At 32.0% G+C, this 25,322-nt stretch overlaps 1 protein-coding gene across 4 annotated transcripts in view; it reads right to left on the reverse strand.

Annotated features, from left to right (window-relative positions):
• The window catches only part of LOC118198205 (solute carrier family 60 member 1-like), a 125,926-nt gene extending 105,799 nt beyond the window's left edge, over positions 1–20,127 (reverse strand). For 3 of the 4 annotated variants that reach the window (XM_085808423.1, XM_085808422.1, XM_085808421.1), the window contains exon 1: positions 13,702–14,641. In XM_085808423.1, the coding sequence (XP_085664549.1) occupies positions 13,702–14,069 (368 nt within the window). In that variant the 5' untranslated portion in view covers positions 14,070–14,641. Of the gene's footprint in view, positions 1–13,701; positions 14,642–19,486 lie in introns of those variants that run through there. The other variant, XM_085808425.1, reaches the window with a different exon arrangement.
• Positions 20,128–25,322: the final 5,195 nt, after the last annotated feature.

The raw sequence follows: 25,322 nt of genomic DNA on the forward strand, positions 1-25,322 counted from the left end.
TGCAAATTATACTCATCCATTTTTTGTTTAATTGAGGAATGACTATATATACACATAAAACATAAATCCAGTGTATGGAAATGGTTAAAAATTATTAGTTTTATTAATCTTCTTTACTCCTTTTCCTGTTTCAGAGCAACACTTGAATGATTAGTTTAAAAGACTGTTATTTTTTATATTTGTTAATGAATGTAACGCTACGGCCTTAGAAACGCAGCTTCTACTGGATTTATAAATTAGCTTCGTCTCGCAGGAAATCCGAGCTATGATTAGTTAACTTTCCGTTTTTTGTTTATTTATTTTATTTTATTTTATTATACTTATTTATTTATTTATTTATTTGTGTGTGTGTTTCTTGCATTTTGGCACGTTGGGTAAGATAAGATATTGGGCATTCCACGTTCCGTCAGACTAAACAACCTACGTGTCCAACCCAACCGCCGAACTAAGACCACGGGTTCAACCCCTGTCCTCGCACCTTGGAGGGGGCTGGGGCCGTCACCAAATGGCGACACTAGTCGTCAATTTTTCTACCAGTCACACGGGCTGCCCGTCGCCAAAGGACATTACCCAAAAAACCCGGGACGCCACCCCGGGCTACTAGAACCTTAAGCTCTAGGACGTACCAGACCCACGAGCCGATCGATAAGCGATCTTTCTGGGGCCTTTAGAACGACAAGGTTCGTTCTTTGTATACTTCCGTAGCCGAGATTGCCTAGGTACAGATCCTAGCCAGTAGCTTCGCAGAATTCTCTGCGTCGACCCCGGGAGGGGGGGGGAGCTTTTAGGTAACTTGCTTCGTTCCTATGAAATATTCTGCAAAGTGCATTTTACTGTGAACATTTTTATAAATGCAATTCTAATAATTTTATAAATGCAATAAATTATTTTTCATTTTATTTCTGCCCACCAGCGGCCGAGCGGTAAAGTCGCTGAACACTGGTAGTTCAGTCCGAGGTTCGAATCCCGCGAACGGGCTGGCTGCATGGGCGTTTTCGCGGTTTTCCCCATGTGTAACGTGTATACGAGCCAGTTTCCCTTAGAAAGGCCTCCACGAAGGCATCCCTCCCCTTAGGCGAGGTAGCCCTCGAGACACACACACATTTTATTTCTTTTTTGGAAATCTTATTTATTTATTTAATGTATTTTTCATTTAGCTAACATGTTATGTAACGTACTTTATAACATGCTATATAACGTACTTTATTATTCTTTACATTAAGCACTTTTTTTGCATTGGCAATTTTTTTTTGAATAATTACACTTTATAACAATACCTGGTATTATTTTCGTGTTCTTCTGAAAATAATATGCAAAATATAATTTTTATTATTCTGTAATTTAGTTTTATTATATATATATATATATATATATATATATATATATATGTAATGTTTTCAGCTATTCCAACACATCGTGGGCGAATGGTGAGGCTATTCCATTACACGTTCTGGCAGATGGTTAACGAAGCTGGGGTGATTGAAACACGGAGTAAAATGACGACTCAGGACTTTTCACTTTTAACAGCAAGCATATCTTTATTTTAATTTATAGCAGATGACTTTTTCCAGATGAAGTTAATCAAATAACTTATTCAGTAATTAAACTATTAGATACGACTGACTTTAAACTTTAATACATCATAACGTTCTAACAAAGAAAGAGGAGCATAGCGGAAGCGTTAGCAGGACGAAGGCGAGAAGGCATCTGTCTAGGAGAACTTATGACTCAGCATTTATATGAATGGTTATGTAACAGAGTAGCTTCTAGAAAAATGTAGAAAACTTATGACGCAGCATTTATATGAGGAGGTTATGTAATAGGCGTGAATGTTCTAGCAGGTACTGGGTTAGGGGACGATCCTGAATTGCAGAAAATTAATTAAAGGTTGCTGGTTCGCAAAGAGCAAAGCCATCGTATTTTTTTTTTTTTATTTTACATCTTCCCCCCCGTCAAAACGAGAGGCCGGGGTGAGAAAAGCATTAGTACAGGAGTGAAGCAAAAGTATGAGAAAAGACATGAAAACATCCAGAACATAGCGTACAAGCTTTAACTGTTGCCTATCATAGTTCATGACTTTCTCATATAAAATTTTGACTTTATAGCATATGAAATTTTGAACATTAAAACAATGAGTTATAAATAAATATACAATATATGACTAATTTTAAGACTATAACATAATAAATATGGAATACTGATAAATAAATAAGTTATAATTACAAAAGTCCTCAATTTTGTTAAAAATGTCCATTTCATAAAAAGAGTTCGAATAGAATGAAACTATCTGGTAAAATCTCTAAATGCCAGATAGTCCACAAATATGATGCATTTTTTCCTCTCATCGTAAAGATTGACATGTTTTACACTTCAATACAAAATATTATACTTATTCAAAAAACAATTCAATATAAATAATACAATTATACACTAGAAAATGAACACTTTGACTTTAAAACTATGGCATGTCCTCGCCAACAGATCAGCGTGATTACTTGCTGATGGTTGGGGGGTGCTAGGTACAAATATAGAAAAACCTCCGTTGCCTAATAGAAGGTAACTGGTTTTTGGCATTGTACATTACCTCAAAGTGGTGTTAGAAAAATAAAAGATCATATAAAATCAAAATTATAAGACGGATAACTTGTATAATCAAGTTAAAGTCTTTTTTATAATGTTGTAAATTAGAAACAAATATTATCCTACAATAAGAAGAAAATTTTTGCTACAAAATAATTCAAATTATGTGAAAGATATAAAAGGTCAAGATCGGGAGAATAATTTGTCATAGTCGGGAAAATAACTTGTCATAGTTAGGGTTTAAGTCTAAATCAGGTATTAAAGGTCATAATCAGGAAAATGTTTAAAAGAGAATTTTTAAAAAAATTAATTTTAATTTTGAACAGACATAGGAATTCTACTATTTCGGACAGTTTACTTAAACTCACTTGCTGGATTAAAAGGTCTTAATCTAGTTGAATGAACAATTTCTGATTTCTTTTTAGTTAAAGGATTAGGTTTATCTATTTCATAAGTAACTTCAGAATATTGTTTTAAAATTTTATAAGGTTCTGAGAATGGAGGAGATAATTTACGTGTATTAGGGTATTGAAATTCTTCATACATTACTAAATCAATTTTAAAATTACTAGGTTTAAAATGAATATCATATCTTTCTTTATTTACATTATGATAATCATCAGATCTCTTTTGGGCTATTTTTCTGGCTTCTTCTATTGACGGATACAATTCTTGATTTTGAATTAAGGAATCATAAGGTAATTTTCCATACATTAAATATGATGGAGGGAATTTTGTTACAGAATGAGGGGTATTATTATACTCTTCAGTTACTTGGGGTAATAATTTTGTCCATGCTATATTACCGTGATAAGAATTTAGTTTGCATTTTAATCTAGTTATAATAGTTTGATTAACACGTTCAATTTTACCATTAGTTTGGGGTCTATTTGCAGTAGTTAGCAATTGTTTTACATTATGATTCCTTAAAAAGTGCTTAAATTTTGAAGATGTAAAAGCAGCGTTCCTATCACTTAAAATCTTTTTAGGGACCTTAATTTGGAAAATTTGTTTTAAGCAATTGATATAAGTATCTGTAGTTACACTTTTGGAAGCAAAAGTCCAGATATATCTAGTTGCATGATCAATAATTATGTGAATATACTTTTTAGTAGAATTATAATAATTTAAACCACCTACAGTATCAATAGATAATATTTCAAAAGGTTCACTAACTGATGGTAAATTTTGCATTAAACCAAATTTCTTTTGTTTACTTTTCTTATTAAACTGACATACTTCACAATGTTTACAATAATTTCTAACATCTTGAACAATTCCTGGCCAATAATATTGTGGAGATAACAAATTTAGCATAGATGATACACCAATATGACCAAATTGTATATGGGCCTTTTCAAGTAATTTCGTACGTAGAGACATGGGTATCACAATTTTGTACAATCCCTGTTTTTTAATAGTTAAGACATCATTCATTTTCCTATACTTAGTATTACAAACATTATCTAAATTTTGATATTCTTTTATTTCTGATAATATTTTATTTTTGATAATAAATTAACTTGCAATCTTAAATGTTGACACATAGGATTTCTAGAGAGCATGTCAGCTTCAACATTAGTAGATCCTTTTTTATATTTTATATCAAAATCATACATAGATAATTTTAAAGACCACCTAAATAGACGACCAGTAGGGTGTTTTATATTTTTAAGCCAAACTAAAGCAGCATGATCAGTATGTACAGTAAAATGGTTACCATGTAAATAATAATAAAATTTATCAATTGCATCAATAATAGCTAAACATTCCAGCTCAGTAATGGCATAATTTTGTTCATAAGATCTTAATTTTCTAGAATGAAAAGCAATTGGATGTAAACTACCATCAGGATGTTCTTGTTTTAAAACAGCACCAACAGCTTCTTTGGACGCATCAACAAATACATGACAGGGATATTTAGGATTAAACAAAGTTAAAATAGGTCTAGAAATCAATGCATCTTTTAATTTTTGAAAAGCTTTTTGACATTCATCAGTCCAATTATAAGGAGTATCTTTCTTAAGTAAATTTGTTAATGGGGCTCTAATTTTAGCATAATTTTGAATAAATTTATGATAAACATTAATACTTCCTAAAAATCTTTGTAATTCTTTGATATTTTTAGGGGGTTGCAATTTCTTAATAACCTCTATATTTGCATTACTGGGCTGGTATTTACCTGCTTGAATTTCATATCCTAGAAAATTTATTTTTTCTTTAGCAAAATTACATTTAGATTGTTTTAATTTTATGTTCTCTTTCTCACATATATCAAATATTATTTTAAGATGATTTAAATGTTCATCAAAATTTGGAGAGAATACTATAATATCATCAAAATAATTTAAAGCAAATTGAATCTGATATTTGTTTAAAATTTGTCTAAGAGCTCGTTGGAAAATAGCTGGGGAATTTTTCCAACCAAAAGGTAATCTAGTAAACTCATACAGTCCAAAATTTGTAGTGAATGCCAATTTTTCAGTATCCTTTTCATTTAATTTTATATGCCAATAGCCTGATGCCAAATCCAATGTAGAAAAGATATTTGCATTTGTTAATTGATCTAATACAGCATCAATTCTAGGAATAGGTTCAGAATCAGTTTTAGTAATTTGGTTAAGCTTCCTGAAATCAATACACAATCTGCTTCTGGATTGCTCGTCTCTCTTATAAGCTAAAGTTACAGGAGCAGCATAAGGACTATAAGAAGGTTTAATAATTCCAGCTTTTAACAATTCATCTATTTGTTTTTTAATTTCACTATTATCTTTAGGAGATGCTCTATATGGTCTATAGGCTATTGGTAATTCAGAAGTTAATATAACTCTGGGAGGTTCAACCCTTATACAACCAACATCATATTTACTTTTTGCAAATATATGGTTATAATCATTCAACAATTTCTGTAATTTACTATCAGAATTTTTACTATTTTCAAAATAATTACCACAATTTTTAGAACTAAGATCATTTTTACATACAAAATTTTCGCTATTATCAAAATATTTACTAGATTGTTCAGCAATGATATCATTTTTACATACATAATTATTTTGGAAAAACTTGTCTACTTTAACATTTTTACTTACCTGTTTTCCAAACTGATACACTTCATAATTATGAAAATTCAATTGTAATTTAAATAATGAAACACATGGTGATGAAAGCAATAAATAATTCAAATTTGAATCTATTACATAAAATATCACATTATTTTCTATTTTACCTACTTTACACTTTACTTTGATTATTTTCTCTATATGAACTTGACTAGATATTGAAAATATTTTATCATGGGATTTCACTGAAATTTCTCTAAATTTTTCACCAATTTTATTAAAAATGTTTAACGGTAAAATGTTAATTTGCGATCCCGTATCAATAATACTGGGAATTTTTTCCTGTCCAATTTGGACATTTACTTTAAAGTAATATAATTTTTTAACTTCTCTTTTAGGAACCGTGTTATAATTAATAGCAGGTAATTGTGGATATCGATTTGGCCGATACGCATACTGTAGAGGTCGGTATTGCACTTGTTGATAATTAAAAGGTCTCACACTACGAAAACTTTGATAAGGAGTGGCTTGCACTGGTCTGGGATAATAGCACCTCGGAACAGTTTGCCTTGGAGAAACAAATTGGTAATTACTATTTTCTAGACCATCTAACGGAATCTTAACTGGAAACAGTTTCCTAGCAAGAGTAATCCAGTCTTTCGGTGTGTCTATTTTTTGCACTGTTAACAGCATTCTTTGAGGCTCAGGAAGTCCTTCCGTAAGTGCTTCCACCATTGTGGAATCTGTTAGTTTCAAGCTGGCTCCTAATTTCAACTTATTACGAAAATAAACATCAATATTATTAAATTTCTCGTAGTTTAAAGACACAAAATCACTAAAAGTAACAGATTCCGATGTTGTGAAGTATGTCTCGAAAATAACCTTTATGTTGTCCCAGTCTTTATCTAAACAATCACGTAAATAGAGGGCTAAAGCCTCTCCTCTAATACACTCTGAGAAAACAAATTTCTTTTCCTTTTCTGGAATGTTCTTTGCGGCACATTTCTCTTCAAACAATAGAAGATATTTGTCTATTGGAAAATTTGTACTTGTGCCATCAAAAATAGGAAATTGGAATTTTATTGTATCCACAATAGCTACGGATTCTTTCTTATCAGTTGACATTTTTGCCGTTTTTGAGCGTGTTAACATTCCAATCACAAAATCTTGAATTTAAGACTTCGCATACATAACATCAATTTGAACACTAAATAAATCACTTTAGAAGCACTTGATAAAACGCATAACTTTGGAGCCGAAGTAAAACACTTAAGCACCGCCGGAAAAGAAGCAAAAGCATAAGACGATAACACACTGTCCTTGACCCACTGTTGCATTTAGAAGCGCGCTGTAAATAAATCCAGGAGCTTTTTTCCCACGTAGAGGATATATCCTGCCGACTAATTAATAACTGTAATGTTTTCAGTTATTCCAACACATCGTGGGCGAATGGTGAGGCTATTCCATTACACGTTCTGGCAGATGGTTAACGAAGCTGGGGTGATTGAAACACGGAGTAAAATGACGACTCAGGACTTTTCACTTTTAACAGCAAGCATATCTTTATTTTAATTTATAGCAGATGACTTTTTCCAGATGAAGTTAATCAAATAACTTATTCAGTAATTAAACTATTAGATACGACTGACTTTAAACTTTAATACATCATAACGTTCTAACAAAGAAAGAGGAGCATAGCGGAAGCGTTAGCAGGACGAAGGCGAGAAGGCATCTGTCTAGGAGAACTTATGACTCAGCATTTATATGAATGGTTATGTAACAGAGTAGCTTCTAGAAAAATGTAGAAAACTTATGACGCAGCATTTATATGAGGAGGTTATGTAATAGGCGTGAATGTTCTAGCAGGTACTGGGTTAGGGGACGATCCTGAATTGCAGAAAAGTAATTAAAGGTTGCTGGTTCGCAAAGAGCAAAGCCATCGTATTTTTTTTTTTTTTAATTTTATTTTGCATATATATATATACGTAAGATATAACAAAATACGATGGCTGCTTTAAGAAACGATTGGCCATTTCAAAATTAACTATTCTAAATTTGGTGTTCTCCCCCCAAGTTTCATCCGCTCTCCCAAATTCGAGATTTTTCCACGTTACATAACAACCTAAAATTAACCAATCACAGATTAGCTGCACTTGTGCATCATACTTTATAATTACTCTTCACAAGCAACTACGTCATTCCTTTTCCTAGCTTCCACCACTTCTAACATCCACAAGCTGCTAATCCTTTCTGTCTAAAATGCTTACGCCATACTTTTAAAAATCAGTGTGTATATAAAAATTATTGTATTTATCTATGATTGGATAAATATCTACCAAGATGATTTTATATTTGTGAAAATAAACCTTGGTGATTCGTAGAAATCTATCGTCTGTATGGCTCTCCGCTTCGCCATACTTACAGCCTCTAGATAAAAGTACGAGATTCTTCCTACGCAATTAAAATACTACATATATATATATGTAATACCTTAAAGGATTTATCCGCGTATTTCTTCTTGCTGTGTAATTTCCCACTAGCTTGTAGAGTACAAAGTAAATACAGAGAGAAACATTTTAAAAAGTTGTAGAGACATTAGGCATTTTTTTTTGGAAGCAGAAAAGATGAAAAATTAGCAACTGCCTTGGCCGGGAATCGAACGACGGACCTATGGAATACCGGTACTCTCCCTTTTAAAGGGCGACTGGGGTTTTTAGGGGACCCAATAGCCAAATCCTGGGTGAGGAGAATCATCATTTAACACCCTCTTAGTTCGGGCGCCACTGTAGAGACACTAGGATATGTTTGGAAAAAAAGCAAGATGAAAAATCAGCAATCGCCTTCGCCGGGAATCGAACCACAGACCTCTGAAATACCGGCTCAGTCTGCTGACCACTACACTACGAAGGCACGCTATAGGAAGGCGGGAGAAATACCTTATAAGCAGATATGATTTCGAAATTTCTGATTTACATTTACAGTAGCAACGAAACAACGTAAAATGTATGCACAGAAAGGAAATCACATTCTGTAATCAAGGACAATATTATTGAAATTAATAACTCAACTGACTTTTATGAAGTACAGAATATAATTATATTAGTAAGCCTATATGTTCCTTTTAATAAGCTATGTTGTTAATTTAAGCCTTTTCCTCTGAAATAATATACACCGTATAATTTTCTCTTCTCGATAGTAGTAAAAAATTAGAAATGAAAATAAAAATAAAAAAGGAAACATACTCGAGTGAAAAGTATATATACACGTTTTATTAGTAAAATTTTATAAAAGAATACTATTATTTTTATTAACACTCCCTAAGAGCTTTAAAAATAATCTGCTAAGGGGATAGCAGAATAAAGTTCTAATTTATTCTATAAATTTATGACAGCTTATCAGACGAATATGTAAAAGGGAAGAAACAAAAGTAATAAACTCAACAAACTTAACCTTAGGCATTCTAAGAACTGTAGTTTATCTTAGAAATATATCACAGAATGAAAGGTCCAATGTGACTGCAAAATGAGATGATGTTATCAATCGACAAAGGATTCAACTTAGAAATAAAACTGACGAGTTAAACGTATGAAAAGACGTAAAATAAAAATAAAAATAAAAATAAAAATAAAGGTAGTCGATTAATCATGAAATTCTCCAACGTTTGCAATATTTTTGAAACCCTGTCTTTCAATTGGATTATTTAATTAGGGAAAAGCATATTTAAGACATAATGCTATTATAGGACATGCAGAAAGACATCCTACAAGAAGATGTCTTCGTGGAGCATCTTTTACGGGAAACTATTTCGTATTTAAGTTATACGTGAAAGAAAATTAATACGCATTCTTTTCATCTTGCAATTTTTGGTTGTAATTTTATAATTTTTCGGTTTCCATTTTGTTATTCATTTATTTTTTCCTAATGTTAACTTTACTTACACGCACTTACACACACACATACACAGAGAGAGAGATTTCACGCTTTTCAATGGGTCTTATTTCCATATTTTTATAATATTTAGCCTTGGCTTTTCAATGCATGCGCAGATATACACCGTGTCCACAAAGACCTTACCGGACCTTTATTTTCGCAATCATTGGTCGCAAACATATAGTTTCATTTACAAAAAATGTTTTTAATGATGTAAATATTCATGCTTTGGCACTTTTAGCTCTCTAAAGGTATGCTATTGTTCTGACTTGTCTGACAGAAACTTGTCTGACAGAAACATCAGAACAAGTCCACGAAATTCATATTGGCAAGAAGTGCAAGATTGCGCCTGTCTTTGGCAACAGCCTTGAGCACCATATAGGTGACAGTACGACATTGCTCAGTTTCTCCCCCAATTTTGAAGGAGAGCACCCGAGGGGAGACCGGTTCGAGGGTCTCCCACCCTCTCAAGAGGACTTTGAGGTTTAGAGGACTTAGAGGCTCTAAATATACGGCTCGCCGTATATTTAGAGCGCCCCATGCCGCACAGACACTATACTTTTACAATTATCCATGCTTTCTTAGGGATTCGAATCCGAGCCTTTCGATACGGCAGTCAGAGGTACTAACCACCATCCTGGTTGGGTGGCACTCTCTAAAGGTTAAGGGTTTGACTTTGAAACCCTATAGTTTTCCAAACTACCATGAATAAATGCAATATTTTGATTGCAAAATGACTCTTTTTTTGTACCTTGACTCCTTTTCTTCTAATATACATCCAACATAAAATCAGATTTATCAGGAGCTGGCAGTATTTTTCGTATGTAACGAATTGGAAAGCCATCCTTTTATGCGGAATTTTACGTCTATAGCCTTTTTAAATGTAAGAAATCAATTTTATGAAAATTACGGCCTGAAGTCCACTTCAGCAAAATTTATACTTGAGGAAAATTTTATACCCATTAAAAAAATACAAAAAATGTCATATTTATACGCTAGAAACTCACAGTGATATTTTATTTTAAACTTGGACATCGTATTCAGGGGCTGTACACAAACTGAAGAAAGAAATGTTTGCATTTGTTTGTAATTAAAAATAAACTATCAATTTAGAAAATAGTTTCTTAAGTTAACAGATTTAGTAAAGAGCGTTTCTATGCAGGCTATCGTGAAAAGTATTGATCAAGATCAATTTTTCAAAAAAAGAGAACTTAATCATATAATCTTATATAATTCGTGTTCTAGAATACATTGGCAGGCTTCATATTGGCACATAGACAACTTCTAGCATTATTTGTATAAATTTAAAATAAAAATATTTTTTTTAAATAATTTTTGTATGATCATTAGATTATGATTCTGAAGTAATAAAATTTCACCAAAATCGAAATAACGCATTTCTAACGTTTAAAAATTTATAAATTATTTATGTGAAAATTCTTTCTGAATATTTACTGTAACAAAGTTGTAAATAGAATGTCACAGCCAAGGAATATCGTAGAATGACATTTAAGAAGGAAAAAAATCAACCTTGAATTATTCTAATTTATTTATTAAACGGCCCTTCAAGGCAAGATGGAAATGACGTTAAGTATCCCAAATTTTGAAATTAAACAGAAATGATTAAATAGAATTAATTTTTTTGTAACACGAGAGTCAAACTTCAAACTTTCTGCTTTTATTATATATATATATATATATATATTAATTACAATAAGTATAAAAAATTCCCTAAATATAAGTATAGAGACCAAGGGAACATAAAAAATTTATATTTTTAAAACTTTTATACAACTGATATTTTTTAATTCAAAAATTACCAAAACGTGAATATTTGAATCATATTTATAGTTATACAGAAACATTCTTAAATGCATAAATGCATATTTTATTTTATTAAGCATTTTTTTTTTCATTTTATGAACGTATTTGAAAAATTCCAACACATGTATATTACACAAGGAAACTTTCACATTAGGAATTGGAAATCTGGAATAAATTGCTACTTATTTCTAATAGTTTGGCAATTCAAAACCACAATATCCAGGTAATTTCATGCATCATTTTTAGGACACTTTTTCACAACAACGGATGAATAACAGATAATTTAATAACATATCAGTCGGTTTATTAATTGAATTTTTTAGAAATTAGTTTAGAAATTTTTATATGATTTAGTAATTTTTATTTAGGTATGAGTATTAACAGAATTCGGAATTCGCTTTTGTGAAATAATCATTTGTGTACATTTCTAGTAGTAGCTTCTGCAGATTTAAATGATTCTTTAATAAATAGTGTTACGAATTTGGTATTTAAAAAGCTAATGTTAGTTCAATTATAAATTAAATGGTTTTATTTCCCGCGCAGTGCAGCGCGTAACGAATATTAGAAGAAGAAAGCTAAGCCGGAAAATAAAAAATACAAGAGCACGTGCATTTAATATTAAATAAATAAATATATCTTTTTGATTTCGAGAAAGTACCAGAGAATTCTCGCGCGTGATTTTAAAATCTTATAAAAGGAGGAAAACATCTCAGTTCGTTAGTTAGTTACTTAGTTTGTTGTTGTTTAGAAAACTGCTCTTGTTGACTGTAGCGAATTCGCGGATTTGCTTTCTTTAGCTGTTTTGAATTAAGTTGTATTGAACGTTTGAGTAGTTAGAAGATAACTACTGTGATATATTGTGATACTGTATGATTATTTGAGGACATTTAATCATATTTGTTGTAATAATAATAAATTTTCTTCATTTTTCATCGGACTTGTGCATTCATTTCCTAACGAAACAGTACGCACGCAGCAATAGAAACTAATAGCTGGTTAACTTTATTTACTTTATTATATCTTTCTCACTAAATAAATGCATTTAAGAAACTATAGAATTAGTGCAAAAGATGCTTATTTTAAAACAGCTGAAATCAATTTTAATAAGTTCTTAAGCAATATGAGTTATATTTTAAAGAATATAAGCCTTCAAAGTTAACTATATCAAGAATGTTCTGTACCTACTTTTCTCATTAAAAGACACCTTTTCTTAAAAATCCTACAAAAGACTAATTAGAGTACCGCTAAAATCTTGTTTCCGAATTTCATCGCACTCCGTAGTATCTTCTAAAATAGTGGATATTTAAGTCATATTCACAGCCATCTTTTCAGAGTTACTGCGCTTATTTCAGAAAATACCGCCATTTAATACCTTTCTAATATTTCAATCTGTTAAATGTGAAAGATTAGCTTATTCCGTGGCAGTAGCGTTAACTTGAGAAAAATATCCATAAAAACTGCTTAGAATAAATATTAGTTTCATATTTTATTTCGCATAAATAAAATATGATACTAATATTTATTCTAAACAATAAGAAATGTGGAAGTGTAACATTTTCGACATTCAATGTAGCATTTTTGAATATCTTTACATAAGTCAGAGGGCATTGTATAAAAATAGTTATGTAATGCATATTAATGAGTATATTAAATGAGAATGAGTTACTGAATAAATTATTAATGCATTATAAATAAGTTTTATATTAAGATACTTTGGATGTTGTCATTAATAAAATGTCAGTTCAAATAATTAACTAAAAAAGTGACATAATTTAGTTGCAAAATTTCTTTGTAGGCGGAAAGAAGTATCATACACTGTTCACAATTACTCTGAAAAGCAAAATAATATTCGACAGTTTACAGAAAATCAAATTATTAAACACTAATTTATAAAGATAAGAATTCTCTAGAAAGAGATTATTTTTAGTCTTTTTTTTTTTTTTTTTCCTGCATTTCAAAAGTTGACAAACTAGTGCTTAAATTTCTTCGAAGATAATATCAAGTACCCAGACTTTCTCCAGACTCAGTTTTAAGTCTGAAACTTACACATTTTTATATCCAGAAGATATGACACTTAATTTTAGGCAAAACTCAGTTTTTAATATAAACCAATGCCAATCTAAAACTGAATTTTTTTCTAAACTTAAATTTCATATTCTTCTGGTATTATCTCTTTCAATACAAATACTTAAGCTATTTTTTTTATCGAACCTCATTATTAATAACTTTGCATCAGAAAATTATTATAAAAAGTACTTTACACTATCGAAAAATCTCACTAGCATGGATTCACTTAAAGCCTTACCTTTGGACAAGAATTCCTCCTATAGCGGAACCCAGAAGAACAAATAGAGATTGACTAAAGAAGACCCAAGACATGGTTGCGAATACAGTGTCAGTTTTGCACCCCAAATCGAACAAGACAGGTCCCAAGAATGCAACACACATACCAAATGACCAAAACACTGCACATAGAGTCCCAGTAACATGCTTATTAGCCCACAGTAGCTGGTAAAAATGTTCTCTCTTGGTTGGGATTGTCGCTACAGAGGAAAACCCTCTTAATGCACTTCCTAGTTCAATTTGAGAGCCACCAACTTTATCAGATGATGGAATAGTTCCTGGCTGAAGTTCATTAGGAGCCTGGTATTCAGAATTAACGTCCTGAGACATATTTCTTTATTTCGCAAAAATAGATTAAGGTATTAAATACAACTAAACTGCCGCATCCTTTTCTTTGAGCAAGTTATGACACGTGCATCTAGAAGCTAAGGAATGCTAAATAATAAGCTTAGCAGTTTTTTAAACACAACTGACTATTTTGTGAAATAAAAAACAAACTATATAACTACAGTTTTCTGAGAAATCTCTTAGCTGTGTATATCAGAAAGTGGTAAAAAATAGATATCACCCTGGAATTTTGAAGAAAAATTTCCTTTCAGACTCAATTTTTCGATTGCCAAGTGCAAATAAAGGCGTCTTTTGCATAATAAATCATGCAGATATATTCCAGACTATTACTGAGAAGGCAACTAATTAACGTAAAACTCCATGCGCAAACTGAAAGTTCAGAAAGGATGATGATCCGACAGTTTCCTTGAAATCACTGCATAAAAGCCATTGGATGTTTATTCGAGGAATCAGAATTCACAAGGGATTTATCGGAGCAACCCCCCAACTTTTCAGGACTGAGTGCTGAGTTGTCCCAACAGGATTCCCTAACGCATGGCTCCTGTTTCATTGGGTGTCGCGCGAACTGTGTCCTAAAAAGACGTATTTTTAGCGCAAATGTAACCGAAATCAAAGGAACAGCGCCATCTTTTGGAAAGCTACAAAGTTCTTTCAAAAGTTCCTTTCGCGGAATTTTCGTCTTAAACTTTCTATCAAATTTTTCAGTTCGTAAATCTCAGCTTAGTATTATCATTTTATTTTCTCATCGAGAGTATTTTCAGGTATATCTGAAAAGGTTACAATGCGATGTTAAAGGCGAAATTAAATAAAAGTTAAATCAGTATTGAGACATGTTGACTAAAAGTCCAGCTTGTATAATTATGCTTATGAGACCTTAACAAATAGCTTCTGAAAATGGAAAGTCTTGTTAGATATTTCAATTTTTTGTTTATCAGGCTGTTTGTTATCTCTTTGAAATTAAAAAAAAAAAAAAGAAAGAAAGAAACAAGTGTGAAGATTTATTGCTCGTCAACATTTCCGGAAGAACACTTCAATGGTTATTATTTTATTTATCTGTTCAGAAGGGGGGAAATGTTAGTAAGTATAAATTGAGAAGTATAAATTTCGGATAAATTGATATATTTATATGCTAATTTTCTTTCTTTCTCCTTGTTTTCTTAACTATTTTAATGCACAGTCGTTAACTATTATTGATTTAAAATATGTTGATTTATGTCAATTAAATAAAAGTACCATTTCTTCCATACTATATCTCTAAGCAAAGATATTATTATCACATTTTTAAAATTTTCCTTTGAGTCCACCCTTTCATCTGTCTGTAATAAACTATTTCTACAAGTGAATATTTTAGATAAATGTAGATGCAAAATACATAGAACTTTACGGGCCATCTTGGACCATACAGTAGTTTGAGGATGCAGCTTGCTAACACTACACCAAAAATGTGAGTTCGACTTCCGAATAAAGTTTGAATGCATGTGCATGTTTTCGTCCTTCTCATGGGTGTGATATTAGTCTGCTCCCTGTGTTGCATCCTGGGCCATGTCCTCGGTGATGAGGCGATTAAATCTAAATGGCCAATGAGTTCAATTATCCTTGCCAAATTGCTCTCGAGCAAGTGACTGGCTATAGGTAAAAGAAAAATTTTTCAGCACTATGAGAAACAAATGCTACCTGAACTAAACGATAGTTGGTTATCAACAGATAGACATATTCAGCTAGAGCGATAAGTAGACAGAAAGTAAATACATATATATATATATTTTTTGTATTTAATATTTAGTTTGGGTTTGTTTAATTATGGCAGAGCACTAGAGGGCTACCTGCCTATTCGTATTGAACAATAAACCGGAGAAGTACGACTTCACCTTTCACCCTTCCCGTTCTTCGATTTTTCTTTTTCTTTTTTTGCCGAAATTATGTTTTGATTTGAATCATCTCTTCAATTCAAAACAAAATACAATTTCTTTCTGTGAGTTTGTAGAGACATTAGGAGTTTTTGGAAGCAGGCAAGATGAAAAATTAGCAACCGCCTTCGTCGGGAATCGAACCACGGACCTCTGAAATACCGGCTCAGTCTGCTGACCACTACACTACGACGGCACGCTAGGAAAGTGGGAAAAATACCTTATATACTTCCCTTTTTAAAGGACGACCGGGGATTTTAGGGGACACAATCGCCCAAATCCTGGGTGGGGAGAAATCGTCATCCACAACCCTTTTAGTTCGGGCGCCACTGTAGAGACATTAGGTATATTTTTGGAACCAGGCAAGATGAAAAATTAGCAACCGCCTTCGCCTGGAATCGAATCACGGACCTCTGAAATACCGGCTCAGTGTGCTGACCACTACACCAGGAAGGCACGCTAGGAAAGCGGGAGAAATACCTTATAAGTTAGGTAAAGTATATATGTTAATTAAGTAAACGGAAAACTTCGCTTTCTTTCTCTTTATGTATACAGATTTACTGTAGAGCTCTAAGCAAACGCGACGTTATCCACTTGCACAGGGCCAAGTGGATAAGATTTCTAAACACTGATTCGCATTCGTATCTCAGTGAACGTTCTGATTGCATTTCCTTTGCGTAGCATCTATTTGCGTACATCTAAGTCATCCTATTTCTTAAGCAGATAATTTTTCTGTGCTTTTCCATAATTAAATAATCCAGCTGCACAGGAGAAAGAAGGAAGCCAACAACTACACAGATAATATTCTCTCTCAGCAAAACGAACTGCACAGAAAGGTTTTCTTTTCCTTCGAATACCATAGGATTCTTGAAACCTTCAGAAGATGATATCTAACAAAGTTTTCCGCTTATAACAGTTAAATATTTTCCAATAAATTCTATTGCCTGAAAGCCAAATTATAGCCAACATGGAAACTGGAAATTGTTTTAATCACACCTTTACATGCATTAAATTTCACTTAAACAGCAATTATATTTCAAGATTTTATATTTGCTTATGAGTAGACGAGAAGCATTAATTAAAGCTGAATTTTTTATGAGAATATTTTCTAGTTATTTTTCATCATGCATTCAAACCACGTTTTGCCTCCATGATGAAACTGAAATTGGAAAATTTTGTCGAAGCTGTGATTTGTCGAAGTTGTTGACGTTCATCTTAACCCAGCTTTAACTGTGTTCTATATCAGAAAACGCAAAAATTTTGTTTTTTCTTTATCATTATCAATACCGATCTTTTTGGTTTAAGTATGCACAAAACAAAAATATCGTATTTTTAAAAATCATTAATGTAAGATAATTTATCATTGATTTTATACGTTTCAGTTCAAATCAATGTAACATAAACTTAAATCGGTGTTCATCTGGATAAACAGGATTTGCAAAAATCGAGGAAATGAATAAATAAAAGTGATTAATAAAGTTCATAAAAATAAAAATACAAACATTTAAAAATCATCAGATGTATCATTAAATCACAAGTCCTAGATGTCTTATGGATTATTGCAGAGCTATTATTAAAAATAAAGTAAAGATACAAATTATTCAGAAGATGAGCACTGCTTTTAAACTATTCAGTGCATAGTTTTAATCTGAAAAGTAAAAGATATATGGAATAGAATGCCATGTAGTATAGCATCACTTCTGAAAACCGGCAATTTAACCAGGCAACATGCATGATAAATGAACTGGAAGCTTAAGATAGCGTTATTAACAAAATGCAACGACCGTACAAAAAAAAAAAAAAAAAAAAAAAAAAAATTAAGAGTTAGACTTTTTAATGTCAGCATAAGGAAAAAAAAGAATTACTGTGAATATTCACTAAAAGACGACTGCCCATGGTCCAGATGATTTGATCATCTACGGCCATCAAACTCAAACTGTATACAGTCAGATTTCAAAGTAGCTAATGGGCCACAATTTTTTTTTTAACCAAATGAAACTAAATTTCAAATTTCACTGATTAAATATTTATAAAAACGTACATACATAACAATAGTAATAATACAAATGGAAAAATTCAAGCTTACAATATTTATTTTATATCTCTAAGAAAATACCTGTAAGAGTTTCTTGTTGCTTTCACTTATTTTGCTACAAATATTTAACTATTAGTACGTTTAAATTACACTTTATAATTCAATTTGTAATAATTTTATCTTTTCTTGGTCATAATTTTACCGTGAAACTAATGTTTAGTCAAGCAGCCTGTTACCTGAACTGAGATTTCATGTTAATTTTCAAGTACAGACTCTTTACAATTTAAGTTATATTTTGTTGTGTTCTCAAGATTACTCAAGCATGGAAATTTATTGGCACCTAATATTTTAGAGTCCACAACTGTAAAACTACGAACGAAATATGTAAGCGCAGACACAACAGTAGATGTTATAACTATATTGCAATCCACTGCGCAATGAATTTATACTATATCTAAATCTATAAAAAATTAACTTAATAATTGTTTATCTTCTTTAACGACTTTTATTTCAATAGAAATATCAAAATGCAGCCTATTGTTTCTTCCCGGGGTGACTGTATCCTTGAATGTTGAACCAGCATTAAAAAAATAGAGCAACTCAATAAATAGGCCGCCCGTAGACAAAGACTACAATAAATTTAAATAACATTAAATTAACAATCCAATCCAATTATCCAATAACTAAATTAACAATCCCAAGCCTAAAATTAAATTAAAGAATTTTAAAATTATATCAAGGAGGAAAATAAAGGCTTAATAGACATTTAATAGAAAAATATTATTATAAACTTGTAACTATTTACGCAAAATCATAAATTTAAAATAAATTAGAACTGTTGTTATAATTACATCTCTCAGATAACCACCTCCGAAAACGATCGTTTCTGAGAACTTGAATAAACATCATCTAAGACGGCTAATTATAATGCAGACCAAAATCATCTGGACGTGTGGCTGGTCATCTTAGAGGGACTTTAGAAAGGATATCTATATGCTGTATAGATTATAAACTGATGTAAATATCACCCCTTAGATACAACAACTGAAACTTTCACTTATTTAATTTACCAGAAGGAAAACATTTCACCTTTGAAGGTCCATACAATTGAAAATCTCCGGTTATATAGTATTACAACTGGAAATTTCTGGATAACATATTAGACCGCTTCGATATAATAATCTTTTCAATCATAATATAAATTCCATATAATTCATTTTTACTGCAGCGAATGCGAAATTTTCATTTAATTTTTAATTGGTACACAGAATCTTCATATGTTAAAGATGAAAACAGAGATTGTAAGGTATATTTTAATTTTATAACATTTATTTTTATTTAGTTAAAATTTCCTATCTTGCCTCGTTTCAACTTACAATTCCCTACCAGAATGAGTTTTTAGAATCGTGTTGAATGCAAATGAGGAAGAAATAGTATTAAAGGAAAGTTCAACTTACTTCGAAAGAGACAGCTAGGAATCCCGAGTAGCGCGCGTTTGCCTTTGGGCTAAGTTTCTCTTTAAGCTCCTATTACACTCGGCCTATATTACGTGCCTTTTGATGGTTCGCCGGTTAGCTTAGATTACTGGCCAACTACGTTAGAATTGTGTTAGCTTCGACTAAATCTCTTAGTTAGATATAGTTAGTTCTTATTTCTTATTTTTAAGCTCAAGTGAAGGGTTTGTTGTAAGCCCGAAGAAAGGGGCCGACTGTTCATCTTATTTTTGAGTGAATAAGGGGTAATGAACCCTTCTTGAGTTTACGATTCCTGCTATTTTGAACTAAGTGGTAATTCGCTTAACAGTTCACTTGGTTTCTTAATATTTAATTTATCAGAATAAAAAAGAGGACCTCTACAAGGTCTCCCCTGAACGTCACATTTAGATGGATAAATAACATTTTGAAGAATTTAATTATTTTATAAGGGCTCAAACCGAAGAAAAGGGGATGAAAAACGAAAATCTTGCAGTTCGTGGTTATCTACTGCTGGGATCACCTTTCCCTTTTAAAAGGGAAGGATAGAAATGTTTGGTCTTCTTCAGTTGGTATACTGATCATATTTCCTTAATTTTTAAGATTCGAGTAACTGATAAACGCCCAGCAAACGTCATTACATTAAGCAAGCGAAAAGGCAACTGCTTTTTTATAAAGCATCAAAAAGTGGTATTAGAAAAGGTTTTCTCCGACTTTATTCTTGAACCTTTTATCCCACTTACGAATGCAAAATGGAGCAGGCAACTTTTCCTAGAATCGCGCTTGCCAAGAACTAGTTTACATAGTAGGTATTTAACCGCAATATTTCATAATAATGAGTCAACATTGCGTTCAGTTCTGCATTTCGTTCGTCAATCAGTCAGAAGAAAGAAAGGATAACCGGACCTAACGTACACAGCTTAATTACGTGAAAGTCCCGGATGCAGACTCCTCGAAATATTGTCTTCTATGAAGTGGTGAAGGAATGTGCTCAGTTTTCGACAACTAAAGCACAAATTACTAATTACAAAACAAATTTTTAAAAAAATTTCAGAATAAAAATCCAGTTTTCAATACGTTTATATAGAAAAAGAATACAAGGGTCATTTTATATGTAAACTTTAAAATTACAAACATATTCTTTACGTAATAAATTTTATTATCTTGACTATGAGACCTAAAAAACATTACTTAGTCGAAAAAAAATTTAAATCTTATAAATTCAATTCAAGCCTACACTATAAATGTATAAAATGGTTGGAAACATCCCCAAATTTAAAATAAAAACAAAACAATAGTAAAAACTGATTAGAATTTCTAAATCAAACAATATAGACTAAAACCTTGGAACCTAAATGAAAGATTGCGCAGCCTATTAGCATTCAAACGCGGAGCTTGGAAAGATTTGAAAGATTTGATGATAAACACCATGAACATAGTATCACAGGGAATCTGGATATTATTAAAGACCTTAACTTAAGAAAGCTTCTAAATTTTGGCACTGAAATTATACCATTCTATAAGGTTTAACTAAATAAATGCCTCAACACGATTTTACATATTTATAGAGTAGGTTTGATTAGAATTCATAATTTTTTTATATTTTTTCGACTAAATAATGATTTTTTAGGGATCTTAGTCAAAACGGCAGAATTTTTTACGTAAATTTTTTTTTTTTTTTAAGTTTACATTTCGCAGTTATAAATGATTGTTGTATTTTTTAATACACAGACGTGTTATGAACTAGATTTTTATTTTGCTTTTTTTTTTTTTTAATTTGTTTAAATTGTTTGTTATTTGTATTTTAGTTGTTAAGAACTGAATTCCCGTCGGGGTAATCGCTTGACAGAGAGTGTAAATCTATTTTTGTAAATCTACTTTCAAATTTGTAGAGACATTAGGTTATTTTGAGGCCGGAGAGATGAAAAATTAGCAAAGTTTTCACCAGGAATCGAACCACGGACCTCTGAAATACCGGCCCAGCGTGCAGAATCACTACACCACGAAGGCACGCTAGGAAAGCAGGAGAAAAACCTTATAAATTAAAAAATTTTACTAGGTCAGTACAATCTTTTTCTTCTAATATATAAATTTTAAGCTTATATGTATAATGAATAAATACAAAGTAATGAGCACCTCAAAACCTGTAATTATATATATATATATATATATAATGTTTTATGATCTTAAATTCATTTAGTGCGAAATCAAGTTACTACTACTTGCGCAATTGCTGCAAAGTTAGTTAATAATAATTTATTTCCTAAACAATATTGATTAATTGATTACATTATCTCCTAAGTTTAATTAAAGTAGAATTATTTTAAAAGAGTGAATCCATGCTGGTAAGTTATATTTTGAAAGATGTTTTGAAGTAACTTGAAAGTAAAATGTTAATAATGTTTTAACGGGACTGGAATTAAATCATCATGAAGAACAAAATTTCAATTGTAAAAGGAAAAATTAAATTAAAAACATGTAATCATTGTCATTGATCCGAAATTAGTTGACTTTTCAAGGGGAACAAACCAACTCCCATTCAATGAACAATAATTAATAAAAATACGTAAATACGAAGGTGTTTCGTCTTTACTCGAGTCATCGGGTAAAGCCAAACCGGCATTTCCAGTCAAGCCAAATATTTTCGCGAATAGAAGGGACTACGAACCAATGCTGATACTCAAAGATCTTATTCTTATGAAGCATTTTAGCCAATTCAATTTGGAGTAAAAAGCAATTTCTGTAGAGAAATCCGAAAAAACTCGAGTAACCGTCCCCGAAACCCTCATGTTAATTTTTCCTTTTACAATTGAAATTTTGTTCTTCATGATGATTTAATTTCAGTCCCCGTTAAAACATTATTAACATTTTACTTTCAAGTTACTTCAAAACATCTTTCAAAATATAACTTACCAGTATGGAATCACTCTTTTAAAATAATTCTACTTTAATTAAACTTAGGAGATAATATAATCAATTAATCAATATTGTTTAGGAAATAAATTATATATATATATATATATATTACTTGTTTTAATTAGACAGTCGGATTCCCTTAGTCCGTGCCAGTTCTGAGTCGGCTGTTAGTTGCCCGCCGAAACGGTCGTTCCGAGCTTTGTGCCCGGTGCGCCGCGCAGCTGAGGCATTCCACGGGAAGGCCCCGACGCCGAACCGCTTACACAATATATATATATATATATATATATATATATATATATATATATATACATACCTTTGTCTTCTGAAATTCAAGTCGTAGCTTTTAGCTTCTGCTATATATGTATCAGAAGAAGACTTGAATATCAGAAGCCAAAAGCTGCGACTTAACTATATATATATACAAAGTGTCTCAATAGCAGGATTACATATTTGTAGGTGTAAATGCAATCTTGTGTGAGGGAATGATTTCCTGAAGTAACTGCTGGCGTTGGTCGGTGCATTCTCGCAAAGTTTCATTTCACAGATGAAAGCAGGGGTATTAGGTTATTTGAATATGGCAAAGCACACGAGGACTAAGGGAAAGACGTCATCGGGCAGGACTTTCTAACAGAAGCTGCTTTGTATTTATCCAGAGAAAAGAGAAAAGATAGTATACCGAATGCGGAGTTAGATGATATGCTGCTGATATACGGGGCCACTTAGACATCACCACTTCGGGAACAGTAGATCGGATATGATGCCCCGGTGCATTGGCCTGCTCGATCGCTGGACCTAGCATGCCTTAGTTATTTCTTCATTGCAACATGAAAACACTCTTGTATGGAGCTTTGAGAAACTGGTTGCACGCATAGCAATCGCTACCCGGAAAATTCGAGACATGCGCGGCATCTTTCAGAATATTCGGAATTTCCTGTACCAGAGATGAGAAATCTGCATTACAGCTCATGGATGACACTTAGACAACCTTATTTAATCTCTATTACTTTTGTTAATTTACATTTATTATTAAAACCCATATTTACCTACATGGTGTGCTTTCATTTCGCATGTTTTCTATAGATACTACAGCATGCACACCCTGCACGATTACGTGTAGTCTGGGTGCATCTTACCTCTCCTACAAGCAACCCTGAGACCTTGACTGTATATATATATATATATATATATTATTATTATTATTATTATTATTATTATTATAAGTAAAATTGTAAGAACAATACAAAAAAGACCAATTTTGGTGAAAATTTTTTTGCGCAATGTGCTGCAAAATTAAGGAAATGAGAAGATAAATTGTAGTAGCTCGCCAAATATATATATATATATATATATATATATGTCTGCCGCGGATATATATATATATATATTTCTGCGGCAGACAGCTTATTTCTAGTGTGATGTCTTTTAGTGCTTAATAAATTAGCTGATTTGAAAAGAATAAACGCACTTCTTAATAACTTAGATATTTATTTGGTTTTCCCCCAGTAACTGTTTTAATTAACACAATTCAAAATATATTTAATTTATAAAATATTCAATAAATATTTTACAATATGCTGATACGTAATATTTTAATAATTGGTAGCATTATCGTAGCCACAGTCTTATACGAATTTTTACAGATTTCAGTAAAGTTACTAAAGTACTTATTGATATAATTAAGAGAGATTTATAATACATTAACAATATTTAATGATATTTTCAAGCAAAAGGCTTATAATGAATTATATTTCAAGCAATATTAATGCATTTCCTTATTTACTATGGTGCACTTTGGCTTATAGTTAATGCCTTCTATAAAATCTTTGCACTACTAATATAGATCATTGTTATAACTCCACCCGATATTTTCTGAGTTAGTTTATCCTTTTTTTTGTTACTTTTTCTTTATGGATATTATTTTTAAAAATATTCCGTATTCCTCCAGTGAGGTTCACATCAGGACTATTTCCAGACCAATCTAGCGTCTGAAGATTTCTAGAAGTAAAATCATTTTTCACGATTCTGGATTAAGGCAAGAAGCATTGTTTTGTTGAAAAAATTGCACTTACTTCAGGAACTCAAACATTAAGATCTAGAGAAACATATTTTGCCAAAATCTCCTTGTACAGTCTATAACAAAAAAAAAAAAAAAAAAAAAAAAAAAAAAAAAAAAATCGACGCACCAAGGAGTAGTCCGATGGAGACAAAAATTGGTGGATAGGAAGCTTATATACAGAATAGAAAATTATTAAAATTGCAGAAAAATTGAATGATTTATTTTAGAGTTACATAGTTACAAAGTAACGAGCTCATTAAGGCGTTGACCCAAATCTAACCTGGATACAAGCTGCCACACGGCATGTCATAGACTGATAAAGCTCCCAGATGGTCTCCTGTGGTATTTCTTGACAAATTTGCTCTAATTGTAGGGCTAGGTCATCAACATTCCCGGGTAGATGCAGTCGCCTTTCCATCATATCCCAGGCATGCTCGATGGGAGAAAGATCTGGCGATCTGGCTAGCCAAGGAAGTGTTTGATAAGCTGTAAGACAGTTCATAGCAATACGTGCCGTATGTGGTCTGGCATTATCTTGCTGAAAAACAAGGCCAGGGTACTGCAAAAGGAACGGTAGCAAAACAGGTTTCAGTATGTCGTCGACGTACCGCTGTTCCGTAAGTGTGCCTCTAATAACGACCAAAGTGGCCCGACTATCAAGAGAAATGGCACCTTAGACCATAACTCCTGGCTAAGGGCCTGTGTGGCAATGCAATAGAAAAAGCAGGATCGGCACGCTGCTCTGGGGCGTCTCCAGACACGTTTTCGATGACCGTTACGACACAGTTGGAAGCGGGATTCGTCGCTAAAGACTATTCAGCATCATTCCAACCTGATCGAGCCAAG

This window comes from Stegodyphus dumicola, chromosome X1 (assembly GCF_044657685.1).
Source record: "Stegodyphus dumicola isolate Sdum_Otavi_A_Nest chromosome X1, ASM4465768v1".
NCBI lineage: Eukaryota > Metazoa > Arthropoda > Arachnida > Araneae > Eresidae > Stegodyphus > Stegodyphus dumicola.